At 37.7% G+C, this 15617-nt stretch overlaps 1 protein-coding gene across 1 annotated transcript; it reads right to left on the reverse strand.

Moving 5' to 3' along the window:
- Positions 1 to 292: 292 nt before the first annotated feature.
- On the reverse strand, positions 293 to 15314 carry LOC140239835 (uncharacterized). Its single transcript, XM_072319656.1, has 8 exons — positions 15162 to 15314; positions 12941 to 13073; positions 11412 to 11484; positions 8929 to 9022; positions 7505 to 7623; positions 4687 to 4877; positions 2085 to 2161; positions 293 to 523 (listed from the first exon to the last, which is right to left on the reverse strand). Exons 1-8 carry the CDS (start codon positions 15312 to 15314, stop codon positions 293 to 295), a joined length of 1071 nt encoding a protein of 356 aa, XP_072175757.1.
- Positions 15315 to 15617: the final 303 nt, after the last annotated feature.

Raw genomic sequence — 15617 nt, forward strand, 5'->3', positions numbered from 1 at the left:
TGAAATTTTCGCGAACTGCCAATCCATACAGTGTAGACAAGAACTTTCGCGTGCATTTTAATTTCGCGAATCTTGGCGCTCGCGAAATTCGCAAAATTAAAATGCACGCGAACTTTCCTCATTTTACAGCAGATCACAGTATTTCATTCTCTTCTTGATGTGACAGCTATATTGCAGGAATGTAAATCATGTCACCATGTGAATTTCAGCTTAAAACCTACAACATGGGTACTAACATGAGGAGTTAAAGTTCGAATCAGGGGCACGTCCACGAGGTGCAGAGGGGACGAGTCTACTCCTTCAAGTCGTAGCTGAGGAGCGTCTCGGAGATGGCGTCGCGGAGGGATAGGAGCTTGAAGGGAGGGTGCCTGGCGATACCGACTGCATGAGGAATGGAGTCTGTGATCCAGAAGTTGTCAAACTTCACCGGTCCGCCCTCCGTGAACAGCTTCCATGATCCCTCCGGGAAGACAGCGTGTGTCACAAAGGCATTCACGGACAGGGCGCCCTTGTGCTGAAGAACCTTAAAGAACATACAATGCACTCCTTTTATAACAAAATTCTAATTACAGCAAAGTAAAATTCACATCCTAATATTATCATCTATGTGTCTTTATACATTTTACTGTTCTGCAATAACAAAGTTTCAATATGACAAAAAAAAAACCCAAAAACCTGCCAATCCTGAGGACTTTGTTATAACAGGAGTCCCCTGTACAGTATGTGCTGTACTGTATCTATTTTGAATAAAGCAGAAGTGAAATACAGAGATTATCATTCTTAGCATTTGCATTTTGACTACCTTTGGAGTAAACTCAGATGAATAAAATTCACATTAAAGGGACTGTACAGTACTGGTTGAGGTGGGGATTCATGCTTTGAACATTCCTAAGTGAGATAATGAGAAACCTCATATGAAATATGAAAGAGCATGTAATTTTAAGAAGGATTCAACGTTTGTTTGATGAAAATTGGTTTCCAAATGGCTGAGATATCCAAAGAAGTGATGGTAATAAAAGGCGACAGGCCACGCCTTTTATTAGGATCTCTTTGTTTCACCTTGCTTTTGGATATCTCAGCCATTTCAAAACTGATTTTCATCAAATAAACTTTTGATCCCCTTAGAATTGCATGCTCTTTGACATCTCATAGAGTGGTTTCTGAATATCTCGCAAGACGTTAAAAGCCAAATCCTCACCTCAACCAGAACTGTACACACCCTTTCAGTACTTGCGATAACATTTTTTTATCAACATTTTCTAAATATGGATGTTGTGCAATGTATGAGAAGAATCTTTGAAGAATTGGAAGGCAAATCACACAATAAAACATCAGTTATGCTCAAATTACATATAATTTACCAAACCCCCCCCCAAAAAAAAAAAAAAAAAAAAAAAAACAATCAGACAAACAAACAAACAAACAAACAATTACACAATCAACTTCAGATGAATTGTCCTCTCATGTTATCCTCTGTTGGAGCCACAGAAGTCCCATACTCAAACTGCTTCTAATTAAACCTGACCTCTTCAAAGTCTTAATAGCACTTGGAAAATATAATCAAAATATTAACTGCCTGCATGCATGAAAGATTAATTCATTTTGTGGGGTTTTTTTCCCTTCCTTTCAAAACCCATGATGCCACTTGGGCAATACATACTGGTGGTAATATTTCCATTCTTGTACTAAGTACTACAGAAAATCCTACAGAAAATGATGAAAAAGTCTAATGATTTTTTTTTTTATTATTATTGTGCTGCCTTGGTATAGAATACTTCCTGGCCCTCAAAAAGACCTTATTACTGTGTCTACAATAACAGCAAAAAACAAAGTGCAGTTCACACAAACAGCTGATTCTTCATCTTACTTTCATTCATTCATTTATTCATTTCCTCATTTATTAATTAATCAATTTATTTATTTATTTATGTATTTATTTATTTATCTATTTATTTATTCATCTATCTATTTATTCATTCATTCATTCATTTCTTCATACATTTCTTTCTTCCTTCCTTCCTTCCTTCCTTCCTTCCTTCATTCATTCATTCATTCATCCATTCATTTGCTCTCAAGTATCTTACCTGTGCACAGTGCCTCAGTGTTCCTCCAGTCTGAATGAGGTCATCGATGATGATCACATGACGGCCAAATGTGTCACCTGACATATTGCAATAGACAAGAGCACATAAGAGCACATAATTTGCGGATACATGAACAGGGGAAACTTGTAAGGTGTCAAAACAAGGACAGAGAAGTCATGACAATTACCCTATTTAATCATGTTTTTCACTGTATGTGACTGTGCATCACGAAACTACAAAAAGTCACACACACTGCTTTTGTGTCAGGACTCAAAAAATAGGTGAGATATGGTCACCCGAGTCATTCTTGAATTGTTCATAATTTCTGAAAGAGCAAGACTTCATACATCATGGTAAATTATGGGATCATAAAACAAATGGGAAACTGTGTTTTTAGCAGTTTTTTTCTAGAACATCTTTATTGTAGTAGATTAGTAATGATTAGGTGTGTCTTGGAGTCCCCATTTCATTTCTTAAAAAACCTTTACACACTCTTCACTTTCAACTCTATACTCTATTTACACCTTTTGAAAGGATAATGCTACTACACTGTTACCCTAGCGCATGGCAACATTTTTGCCTGTTGTTACATTGGCAGTCCAACCATGATTCGCAAAATTCACAGAAACTAAACCCTCACAAAAATAGCTGTCAATACAGTACACTGAATGTTTTATATATCAACTGCTTGAACCCATAGAATGGCAAGATTCACCTGCACTAGCCTGCATTACCATTGGACTCCTTGTTAACCCTTTACAGTTGTATGTACCCTGGAAGTTAGCTTTAACTTGCCAAGCTCGTTCATCGGCATTCAGTAATCCATCCAAACTTGACATATTTGTAAAGTTATCAAGCCCACTCAGGTGTAGTAGCTTGCCTCAGTCCAAGAGGAGGGCCATGTGAAAAAAGAGGGATTTGGCATATAGGTCTGACCATTGATAGTGAGTATCCAGACATGCGTGCTATTAAATGTGACCCTGCACCTCAAAACAAACAAAAAGTCGCCAGACATGAATTTTTAGTTAAGACCATGTTCTGAAAGAGCAGACTTTAAGCTTTAAAGTGATGTATAACTCAAATCAAATGGACTCTCCTAACCTATCTAAATATTGGAAAAAAAGCACAAACTCAGGAAAAGTGTGAACTGAGAAAAGAGTCTCTGAAGTACAGTGTCTATTCAAGCACTTAATCTTTACCAAACCGTGCTGGCTGTGCGATGAATGGGACAAAAAAACAGGAAGTAAACCACCAGAGTAACAACAATAAAAGGATTATCAGATTAAACTGAAATTAAGCATGCCTCTATAACACATTCTGTCCATAATTAATGCCAACTTTCAAAGCAGTAGCACTATCCTTTCGAAAGTTATTAGAGTTGAAAGTGAAGAGTGTGGACAAGGTTTTTCAGAAATGAAAAAGGGATTCTAAAGACACACCTAATCACACTTTTCTACCAAAAATGTTCGAGATAAACTGCTAAAAAAACACACTTTCCTGCCCGTTTTATGATACCAAATTTTAGCATAATGTAAAAGAAGACCCGCTCTTTCAGAAAATATGAAAAAGTCAAGTTTGGCTAGGTTGACCCATTTCACTTATTTTCAGTCCTCGCGCAAAATCAGTGTGTGTGACTTTATGTTCGTTTTGAGGTGCACGGTCACAAATGTTCAAAGACAGCTCCCAAGTGTGCCATTGATGAACATAGCACAGTATACAAATGACGCACAGGTCTGAGTGCGTCAGTCGGAATTGTGTGCATAAGGTAACTATGGAATGCTTAACCCACGAGGCGAAGCCGAGTGGGTTTAGGCTAAATTCCATAGTTACCGCATGCACACTATATTCCGACTTTCGTGCGTCATCTGATTTATAGAATGGGTAATATTCTCGCAAAAAACCCATCTTTCTATCGTGTTACCCGATGACAAAATTACTGGATGCTTTTCCTTTTGGCTTGGCATAGACGACCATGCATCATTTTTTACTGGACGCACGGCCAGCCATGCATCAGTAAATACTGATGCATGGTTGTTTTAGTCAATAGGCGTCTCGTACTGAGTGCGCGAACGCTTGCTTAGTGCGCGAACCTTTGTTACAAGTACGCGTACTCTTGCTACAAGTGCGCGATAACATGCTTACCACTGTGACTCAGCATGCGGCCAGTAAAAATCAACACATAGCTCTCGACCAATGAGATCGCAGGATTCTTGCTACCCATTCTATTATAAGGCATAATAATTATTCAATACACATTTCCTCTACAGTGGCTTTCTCCTGTGGTAGGCTTTAGTTCCTTTTTCTTTCAAGATAAGGACAAGGTGAGTTTCTGTGTATGTGTGTGTGTGTGGGTGGGTGTATGGGGGGTGTGAGGATGAAAGTTACAGTAAAAGTGGAGATTTTTGTGTGAGTAATTTTTTTGCGCCTGGTCAGGTAAGATGAATTTCACACGTTTTCAATCCCTCAAAATCAAGACACGAATTACTGGAACATTTGGCAAGCAAAATATGCACATGCTTTTACAGTCATACTAGCTTTAATACCTGGCAATTTCCACACCACAAAAATGCCCACTTTTACAGCAACAAGCCTGCAAATTCACCTTCTTTTACAGACACTATCCGCTTGTCTCCATCCCGAATCTTGGTGCAGAGGATGAAGGGAAAGTCCTCAAACATTGGGTGGAATCGCTTGTAGGCGCCCTCATCTGGGAAAGCGATGCTGAGGTTGGCCTGGATGTCGTCCGGCATGGCCATGATCTCCTTGATGAGGAGCGGGATGGCAGACTCGAGTCTGGAATGAAGATTAACGCATGATCAGTGTCCCATTTCCAAGATGTTAGGATAGCAAGTCTTGCTAGAATAGCAACTTACCAGCAACAGCCAATAAGAAAGCTGGATTCTTGTGATTACCATGACATTTGCCCTTCCACAAAGAGTTGCTGTCATATCAACTTTTCATGAAATGAGGCTCAGAACATCCATCTGCCTAAATGCAATTCCATGCACCCATCGATTGTGACACTCATGGTACACGTAAGTCATGGGTATTACAGTGCACTCCCATTATAAGGAACACGGTTATAACGAAATTCCTGCTACAACGAAGTAAAGACTCAGGCCGCAACATTATCCACTCTATATCATTTTATTACCTCCGCCAAGGGAGGAGGGTATGTTTTCATTACTGTTGGTTTGTTTGTTTGTTTGTCCCTGTGCAAAATAACTAGTAGTTAAAAGTCAAAAGTAGTTAACGGATTTGGATGAAACTTACAGAAAAGGTTGAGAATGACACAAGTAACAAATGATTAAATTTTGGTAGTGATCCAAAAATTTTGGGGGAATTCATAAAGGATTTTTGATATTTTGACATGTAGGGTCAATGAACTTGGGAGTTCAAGTTGCGCGTTTTTGAGGTACCTTCAAATGTGCACTAAAGTGCGTGCTCTAGTTTCTGCTAGGGCGAAGCGCGCGCCGTGCAGCTAAAGGTTTATGACGTAACAAAGGCTTCCATTTTGGGAAATCGGGCAATTTTTTAGCATGTATACCTATGGGTGGAAATCACTGATCTCTATGGAAGAGTCCAGTGCTGTATATAAATCTTTACCTATGGATACCTATGGAAGATTCTGAACGCAGGCTGAGCCTCTATTATTCAGATCGAGGTTTGGTCCTTGAGATGAACTGGGTCGTGGCCAGGTGGAGTGGTGTCAAACTTATATTTTATGGGTTCATTGTCCCAAAATTTATCCAAACCAACTTCAAAACTGAAAACACTCGGTGCATAGACCCTATTAAATATCTTGGTAAACTATTCCATGGTTTCCTGATACGCATGAAAAATAAGTTTCTTCTTGTAGTGTGGTTTGTGATCGAAAAATGTATAACTTTTTATTATGTCCTCTTGTGCATCTTTTCATTTAACACAAATCAGGCACTACTTCTTGATCATATTTATGAAATAATTTAAAAGCTTTAATCATATCACCTCTCGCCCTGCGGTATGCTAGAGTTGAAAGTCCAAGGTGCCTCAATCTCTGTTCGTAAGATAAAGATCTTATTTCACGTACGTTGTACTAATTTTGTAGCTCTCCGTTGGACATTTTCTAAAGCTAATATATGGTTTTTTTTTTCAAATGAGGACTCCATACCGCATGGGGGTATTCTAAATGAGGTCTTACTAAAGCTTTATATAACAGTAAAAAATTATCCTTATTTAAATAAACAAATGTTTGTCTCATTAAATTCATCAATTTATTGGCTTTGTTTATTTGTGCCTGTAAATGCTGGTCAAACTTAAGTTTAGAATCAATCGTGACTCCTAGGTCCTTGCATGAATCTACGTGTGAAAGATAATGTATAGTATTATCAATATTCATAGTGTAATCATTGCATACAGGTAGTCTTGGTTGCCAACCGTAAGAACGCAGCAATTTTCTGGGTGAAACCTAAGAAGCCACTTATTTGACCAAGAAATATTAGACAATCAAGATCTTTCTGCAAAAACGCAGCATCTCTATTTGAAGTAACATGTTTAAAATTGTTTGTGTCTTCATACCGGTATATGGTACTGGAAGAGCCCAAAGAGCTTTCCCCAGTGGTGGAGAGGAGAAAAAATCTCTTTGGGAAGAGCAAGGTCATCGGTGGAAAGTAACTGCTTGGCGGAGGTCTGCGCTCTTTGAGTGCTTTTCTAGTTGTTTTTATTGTTTGGCTATAACAAAATTTCGATATAACAAAAGAAAACTACCTGTCCTGAGGACTTTGTTATAATGGGAATCCATTTAATAGTAACATACTGCAGTTTTCTCCCACCAAGATTTGTGGTAACAATTTCAACTCATTCTTTCTGCAATTCTCTAAAGAATCTTCATGGCCCCCAAACAAAATTCTCTTTGCCCATCAAGAAAGAACGGACAGGTTGGTAATAAGCTTGTGAGAAAGCAGTCAAGCAGTACATGTATACCCTTTTCATGGTCGACTGCATGTGCCATCAAACAATGGGAAACATCAATCAGATGTGAGATACAATTGTATGAATAGAGCGTGTGCTGATGGGCTCACAAACTCTTCTGCATAAATACACTATCAGAGCGCCAGAGTGGGTCAGCAAGAGTCAAAATCTAATGAGCTCAGCATGGATTGCTACTCACTATACATAGCCCAGTCGCTGTTTAAAAAAAACAAAAAACAAAAACAAAACAGCAACTGGGCTGTGTATAGTTAAGGATTGCTACGTACATAGATGTATGTTCTTCCCACAAGGAACAGGTTAATACAAGAAAACATGACAAATCAGAATGATGATGAAGAATTCCCAATACTACTAGATGCAATGGATGGTCAGATACAAGCTGCCAAGGCTAACAGGCTTAGATGCTGACAAATGCCAATTTTGTGGAGCAACAATATGACTATACTCACCTTGGAATGACCTGATCAGAGAAGTAGAATCTCTCCGGCAGGGCGTGGATGTCAAACATGACAATCTGGGCCGGTCCCCTGGCAGTAGACGGAATGGCGGACAGTAGCATGGCCAGTACCTATTTAGGCAGCATAGTACAATACAGTGGAAATAAAATGTAGAGACACTCAAATCTTGGGACATTTGCCACTGGGTATCTCTACCTTGAAATATATGTGACATACAAGATTCATTCATTCATTCATTCATCTATTTCTTTTCTTCCAAAAGAAACAAATAATTTCTTACAGAAACTGAATGCATTACAACATACAATGTACATGTATGGGTGTACATAAAATATGTAAGTTTGCAAAACTAGCAAGATGCCAAAATGAGTAGTGTCATAAGGATTTACCTAGAATTGGTAGGCATGTGATTGCAGTCGCAATAGTTATAAATTACAGCTGATAGATCTACTGTGAAATATAGAATCTGTTATTTATGTAAACATGCACATCTGTGGTTGTTACTAGTCACGAATCAAAGTCATTTCTCAGCTATTATACAATAAAACATTGGTCTTCACTAGTTCCTCAATCTTTGCTGTACCAGAATAATACTGTAAAAGTGGAAATTTTTGCAGTGTTGAAATTTTTACACATTATGCACAACCAGAAACTAGCGCAAAAATAAAAGCATGCTGATATTTTTGCTTGCCATATATTCCAGTAGTTGATGTCTTGATCTCTTGGAATTAAACACACATGAAACTCATCTTTTAATACCCAGCCAAGTGCGAAAAATTAGTCGCGTGAAAATATCCACTTTTCCAGTATGTCTGCCATCATAATATGTACAGAGAATCAAACTTTGCACATAGTCATTTTTTGTCTGTTTTTGTTTGTTTACATTTTTAGTATTCAAGCAGCATGTTAAGAAGTTATGGGTTAGTCAAATACTGGTTAGTGATTGGCTAAACACAGTCATGTGATGGAGGAACATTGGTTATGTTTTGCCCATGGGAGAACATTTTTGTAATGTTCTCCCATGGGAAAATATTTTCACATAACAAATGACAAACGATACCAAACGATTGAACGATCATATTTTTCACGCAATCGATAGGATAAATTTGCCTATTCCATACAATGTGAAAAAGCAGATGACCGATTATTGTAATGCGTACGAAAGTGTGATTTGACTAACCCATATAATATAACAGATGATGACTTTTGTTGTCAGGAACATGTACCTAACGTTCCCCTCTCAGGGTTTGAAATGCTATTTCGGGAGGCTTAAAGTCCCTCGACTTCATCTCGGGACTTCCAACCTCCCTCAATAGCATTTCAAACCCTTCGGGTGGAACATTCAGTATGTTCCCTCCCCCGCCAGTCATCATTTACAGACAATGTTTACAAGAGGTGCAGCTATTGAAGACTACCTTTGCTGTAGCTATCTGCCCCTCCATGTCAACCCTTTCCATCGTTCCTGTAGGAAAGTATGGCAGTATGAACTTGAAGGATCTGGCCAGGTACCTGATGAGCAAAGTGGGATATTGGAGAGACGATGGTTAGTAACACCACCCAGTCTACTCCTGAGACCAAGGGCCAGCTGTCTGCAATCATCATGTTTATAGTACATAATGCATGTGAAATTATCAGTGGATAAACACTTTCATTAACAGCATTTTTAATCATGGTGTAGTAATACACTAATACCAGAGAATGATTGCTTAAATATCTGCACTTTACTGTTATTACAGTACAGTACAGGGTACAAGTCTGTTACTAATACTAACTATTCTAGACTATTGTTTTGCAGGGATGTGTGCATTCTTAAACATAATCATATGATTAACCCTCATGCATTATCAAAATATCATATTACTGGCTTTGGTGTGTAAAATCCATCTGCATTCAAACTGCATTGACTTTGTTGTGTATAGAATACAGTTTTTGTGACCAGTAGTTTACAATTGTACTTCATTACAGTTCATGCATTTCAGTGGACTCCTGTTACAATGAAGTCCTCGGGACTAGCAGTTTTCTTTTGTTATAACCGAAATTCCATAAATGAACAAATAAATGATAAAAAACACAGAACCGATAAATTTGCGACCTGGATTTTTATTTTGTTGTAACCAGAATTTTGTTATAACCGTGTTCATTATAACAGGAGTGAACTGCATTCATACCATGTAGTACTCTGTTCTACTATCCTCAGACATGTGTATTAGCAGAACATTTAACTTACTGTGAGATGAGGGGAAAGAGGAGTTTGCATACTGAATGCACTGTTTATTAGCTGTGCAGCATACAGCATATAAATCAAAAGCAATGATCACATGAAGCACAGTGCATCATAGTGAATGCACTGTATGAATCAATGGCAATACACTTGTCGAATACCTTGCATCATGGCACAGATTAGTAGGCAAGTCATACAGAAGGAACTCATTACTTTCTCTACATCCTTGCATTTTCTAGGGGGGATTGGTGGTAATGAATGTCACATTACCTGGACAGCATCCTCCTTTATTGTATCTTTGAAAAATATTTCCCACCTTGATAATACATTGCAGTCATCTAATCTGTTTAATATCTTCTTTGCTGAGGCAATAAATGTTGATGTTCCAATCAAAGAGAGTGAACCAGTGTTGAAGCCTGCAATTCAGCATCGACTGTACATTTGTACTTTGCTACTGCACACACAAACACACACACACACACACACACACACACACACACACACACACACACAAAGACCATTAGTCAGAGTAAATATGAGACACATTACATTGTGCTTGTATGCTGGGTTTTAAGAAACATTTTAAAGCAGTAATACAGAACAAAAATAGCCAACTGCAACCATCACATATTATGCAAGTTAGGGATAGAAAAAGTGAAAATCAAGCAACTGAAATACAAGACACAGCAAATTGATAGAAACAGAAAGTAGTGCAGTCAAGCCATTATTAATTTCACATTTGAAATGAAAGGTCTGTGAAGCCTTTGTAACATTAGCTTACATTATTCTTAAATTTATTTATAGATATCAAAAGACAAATTGCAAATCTAAGGTAATGATGTACAAAGTATTACTACCTGAATTATAAGTCATTACTTTCTAATAAGTAGCATAGCAGTGTCAAGACTACAACCAAGTGCTAAAATGGCATGATATGAGCATTCATTGTTTTATTGTTTTAAAGTTTGCTTTTCACATGAGAGCAGAAAAGTAATTGTTCAAAATATACATGTACTGGTAGCTTGTAAAAGTACAGTGTAAAATCAATAAGAGAAAGTTAAATTTATATATTTTGTATCTATAGGTAATCTACAGTTTTGACAGAGTCATAGTATCATGACCATCACCAGGGCAACAGCTGCCGCTGCTAATATTTAGTCTGTTTTTTTTTTGTTCTTGAATCAAACTTGAAAAAAAAAAGTAAATCAAATAAAGTCATATGGACCAACAGTGTTTTGCCATCATTGTGCAAAAGTTTGTTACAAAATAGTGAAATCAATAACAAAATTTACATGGAAAAAAAAACAAACAGCAATACGAAGAACATATAAGATACTACGAGGTACTGCACAGTACTAATTGTCACACACAAACTGTATATGATCAATTTGCATTTCAAGCAGGAAAGGTGGGGTTGCAATATGTTTATTTTCATTGTGAATTGTTATTCTACAGTGTATGTTGTCAACAAAAAAAAAAGAGGCAATTCCAGGAAAACTGTACGGGTGCAAGTTAATGGGTGACAGAAGGGTAAAGCTACAGCAAAGAAGTAATGCAAGAGAAGAGTGAAGGCAAAGGTTTAGGAAAAGTATGCAATCTATGATATGGAAGGCATACATTGCAGCTACTAGGTTCTTTCACACTGCATGCTATAAAAGACTGCTGAGTGCTGGGTACCTTGGCATGTTGTATATTATGGAGAGCTGCTCAAATATCACTTCAGGAGAGTGAAAACTTCCAAGAAAAATGACTGCATGATACAAACACGAAAAAAAAAAAAAGGATTATTAATCATCCCCGGAGCAACAAGACCTCGTATAGACTACAAAATGTCACATGTTCAGGAGAGCGAAAAAGCATGGCAGCCAAAGCACCATATCAAATGGGATCGGCTTTCCTTGGACATGCTGTGGTGGCTTCATTTTAGGGGTAAGACAGCTAGGATTTGGACAGGATATCACTGAACTGATAATCTGGCCATTAAAAAAGTCATTTTCACCAAAATTTGAGATACCAGGGTCTTGTCTCCCCAGTGACGATTATAGTTATGAACATAGTGTTAGAAGTTATAAATTAACAGTGTGTAAGTATCAAAACAAATACAGTAAAAACAAAATGGAAAGATATTCCCTTGAAATATGATCTGCAAACTCAATGCCCTAATAAAGGAACAGGCATTGACACCAAGAAAATTGCAAATATATATGTGATACGGCTGAAAAAAAATGGGCAAGTGAAAAAAGTTTTGATGCCATCTTTTTTTTTTCACTTTTCGCCCTTCAAACCCATCAAGCCAACCACATAGAAGCCCAAAGATAATGACTGTGTAGTGATGCAATGCACTTTCCAACACTTACTTGAAAAAGTCCCAATGCAATGCAGCACCAATACTCCATCATACCAGGGAGGTGTGGTTCCACCTCCCTGATCAAACCAAGTTTGTTACTCCAATGTGTTTAAGCGTGCAACCAACATGTGTTATTTAGAGTCAAATGATTGTGATTTATAACGCTCTTGACCTATAAATTTTCTATTATTCTATCATTTTTTTTTATATCTTAGGACGTTCTTTTACAGCGAGTAAAATTCATGTTTGGGCAAGTGTCCTGTAATGTGAAAATCTGCTTGCCCGACCAGGCGAGTGGTGAAAAAAAAGATATCGCAACCAGAACACAGTAAACAGAACTTGCAAATTTATTATTAATGATTAATCAATATCAAATAATAGGAATATTCATGAAGAGAAAAAAATAGCAGACAGTAAAACCATAAGCCGATGCTTGAGATGAAGTTCTGATTATCATTGTTTTTGTTTAGTTGCCTCAAATTCTATCACAGTCTCTCCATTTCGTTCTGTTAGCATCATCTCCTTCTTTTCTGTACCACCAAGCATTGTAGAGACTTGTTTATTGAAAAAAAAAAAGTAAAGTAGAATACAAAAGAGATATAATTGTACAGGACACTATCTGGCAAGCCTTCATTACTTAAGTTTATCCACAAATAGCATTTACATGTACGTGTACATGCATGTACGCCCTCGATGCTGACATCACCAAAGTTTGGAGTGGACAGTTGCATTTTATCTATTTGTTTGTTGAACCTTTTCATATACAACATCTTACAATGCTATATTTTTAGCACGCGTATGTAGGGCACACACTCTCCACACACACACCCTATGTTATACAAAACCTAAATATACCTACCATCTCTGCCAGCGCACTCCCTGACGTTGTTGATGAACAGGTTTGGCCAGCCATCTTTGAATTTCTTCCACTCAATTGACCGGACAAACTGAACTTGCTGAAATTTCCTCATCGGCCTGTTGGCTGACAGTGACTGCATTGCCGGTTGGGGGAGGGAAAAAAAAAACCCAAAACAAAACAAAACAAAGCAAAAACACAGTCATAATGGTTTTATGACAAACAGTTGATACCACATCAGGATTGCTGTTCTTGGTATCAAAGTTGATTCATACCTAGATATGGGATAATAACCACATCATCACCACAGACCCAACTAACCTTTCTGACTTCATGGCAGGAAAAAAAAAAAATGATCTGAAGGTATTAAATAAACAGGATTGCTCAGAGTGTACACTCTTTCTTCTTTTTTTTTTCTTGTTTCTCTTTTTTTTTTCTTAAGTGTTTTTGGCCGCCACTGGCATTTTTGCTACTAAATTCATAAGCTAATTCATAACTTTACACCCAGCACATGATAAGCACAAGGTACAGGTTTGTACGATAATACACAGTACGCCAGCAGCGGACTGTACCAGTCTGGAAGAGAAGAAGAATCTGAGTAGAATGGATGTGTCATTTGGCTAGTAAACTGCAGGGGAAAAAAAAATCATAACAATGAATTTGTGACTAGACTGGTAAAGTCAGTGTTAATTTGTTTGTTTAGTAGAGCTTGACTCCAGTGCAATGAGGTCTAAAAAAGAGTAAATTTGTGACCCTGCATCACAAAATCAACAAAAAGTCACCAGACATGGATTTTCAGTTAAAGGCAGATTCTGAAAGAGCAGATTGTAAGCTTCAAAATGATGTATAACTCAATTCAAATGGACTCTCCTATTTAAACTCATCTAAATACTGGAAAGAAAGCACACATTCTGGAAAAGTGTGAACTGAGAAAAGAGGTTCTGAAGTACAGGGTCTATTCAAGCGCAAAATCTTTACCAAGCTGTGCTGGCTGTGCAATGGAAGGGACAAAACACAGGATGTAAACCACCAGAGCAACAACAATGAAGAGATTTATCAGCTTAAGCTGAAACTGAGCATGTTCTATGACATTACATTCTGCCCATGATTACTTTCAATGCAGTAGCATCATCCTTTCAAAAGAGGCCTCTGACATGCATTACATTGTACCTGATCATTCTATTCTCCCCCTAAAAGGGTTGCAGAAAAACTGCTGAAAACACACGTTCCCATTCATGCTATGAGCCCAAAAGTAAAGAGTAATGTAGAAGAAGGATAGCTCTTTCGGAAAATATGAAAAACTCAATACTTGACTCGACTCGGTTGATACATTTCACCTTTTTTAAGTCCTCACATAAAATCAAGGGGTGCGACTTTTAGTTGGTTTTGTGATGCACGGTCACATTTAGACATTTATGCTACAGAACCTACTTAAAGGGACTGTACAGTACTGGTTGAGGTGGGGATTCATGTTTTGAACATTCCTAAGTGAGATGATGAGAAACCTCTTATAGAGCATGTACCGGGTATTCATTTTAACTGAAGGATTCAACATTTATTTGCTGAAAATTTGTTTTCAAATGGCTGAGATATCCAAAAAAGTGGTAATAATGAAAGGCGACAGGCCATGCCTTTTATACTCTTTGTTTCACCTTGTTTTTGGATATCTCAGCCATTTTAAAACCGATTTTCATCAAATAAACTTTTGATAGGACCCCTTGCTTGGCCTTGTTGCATGCTCTTATCTCCTGAGAGTCCTGGTATCTAGAGACGTGGTTTCTGAATATCTCACAAAACGTTAAAAGCTAAATCCTCACCTCGACCAGAACTGTACACACCCTTTAAATCTAGTAACATCATCAACTTTCCTTATTCATGGTAAATTTAAATTCTAACGTTAGAGGTCTATTTTAGATCATTTTTTAAATTTAAATTTAGGCCTACACTACACAGTCACATGATGATTGATGTAACTTACGGTGTTAAAGTTTAAAGAGCTTACAATTAATTTATACAAAGTCACAGTACACATCGCCTTTTTTCTCCCCCCCCCCCCCACCCCGTCTCTCTCTCCAATTGAATAAGATCAACTAGCTAACCTATATTCATGGAATAGTCTAGGCTATATAACAAAAATAATTTATTAGGCTAGTCAATTCATTTTAGTTTGGAAGCAACCAGCAAAATATACAATGTGTCGGACTGAACGGCACTGGCTACATACCTCGGCGAACGAAAACGGTGAAACTGGTGTTACAGTCGGAAAGAATGGCTCATTGTTAGCTGCACAGCATTTTGCGGCAATAGCTTCGGCTAAGTTTTCCATCGATGGATGACAGAAGAGTAGAGCCGATCTCACATTAGAGGCAGACGCCATTATGCTGCGTTTTTCTAGCAGGTGTGAAATACGAATCGTAAGTAATAATGTGCATACATGGGGATGGTATGGGCGTGTAAATGTGGGGATACTCGTACATAATTACATGGGCTTTTCTGTTTTGACGATTTTTTAATCGAGTTTTGATCCCTGGGACAAAACGCTTGATCGCTCGTCGAGAGACTTCAGTGTCGAGAGTCACAATTTGTGGCTTCGTCGATTTTTTACAGGGGTGTAAAAGACACGAGCAAACGATATATTTTGCAATTCAGATTCACTACTGGTCAAAATATGTACAAATGA

Source organism: Diadema setosum, chromosome 16 (assembly GCF_964275005.1).
Source record: "Diadema setosum chromosome 16, eeDiaSeto1, whole genome shotgun sequence".
Classification (NCBI taxonomy): Eukaryota; Metazoa; Echinodermata; class Echinoidea; order Diadematoida; family Diadematidae; genus Diadema; species Diadema setosum.

Excerpts from the sequence above, each read along its gene's own strand:
- LOC140239835 (XM_072319656.1), bottom strand. The coding sequence starts at position 15,314 with ATGGCGTCTGCCTCTAATGTGAGATCGGCTCTACTCTTCTGTCATCCA. Across the intron at positions 13,074-15,161 it reads CACCGTTTTCGTTCGCCGAG|TCACTGTCAGCCAACAGGCC; the intron begins GTATGTAGCCAG and ends CCGGCAATGCAG. Across the intron at positions 524-2,084 it reads CACTGAGGCACTGTGCACAG|GTTCTTCAGCACAAGGGCGC; the intron begins GTAAGATACTTG and ends ATGTTCTTTAAG.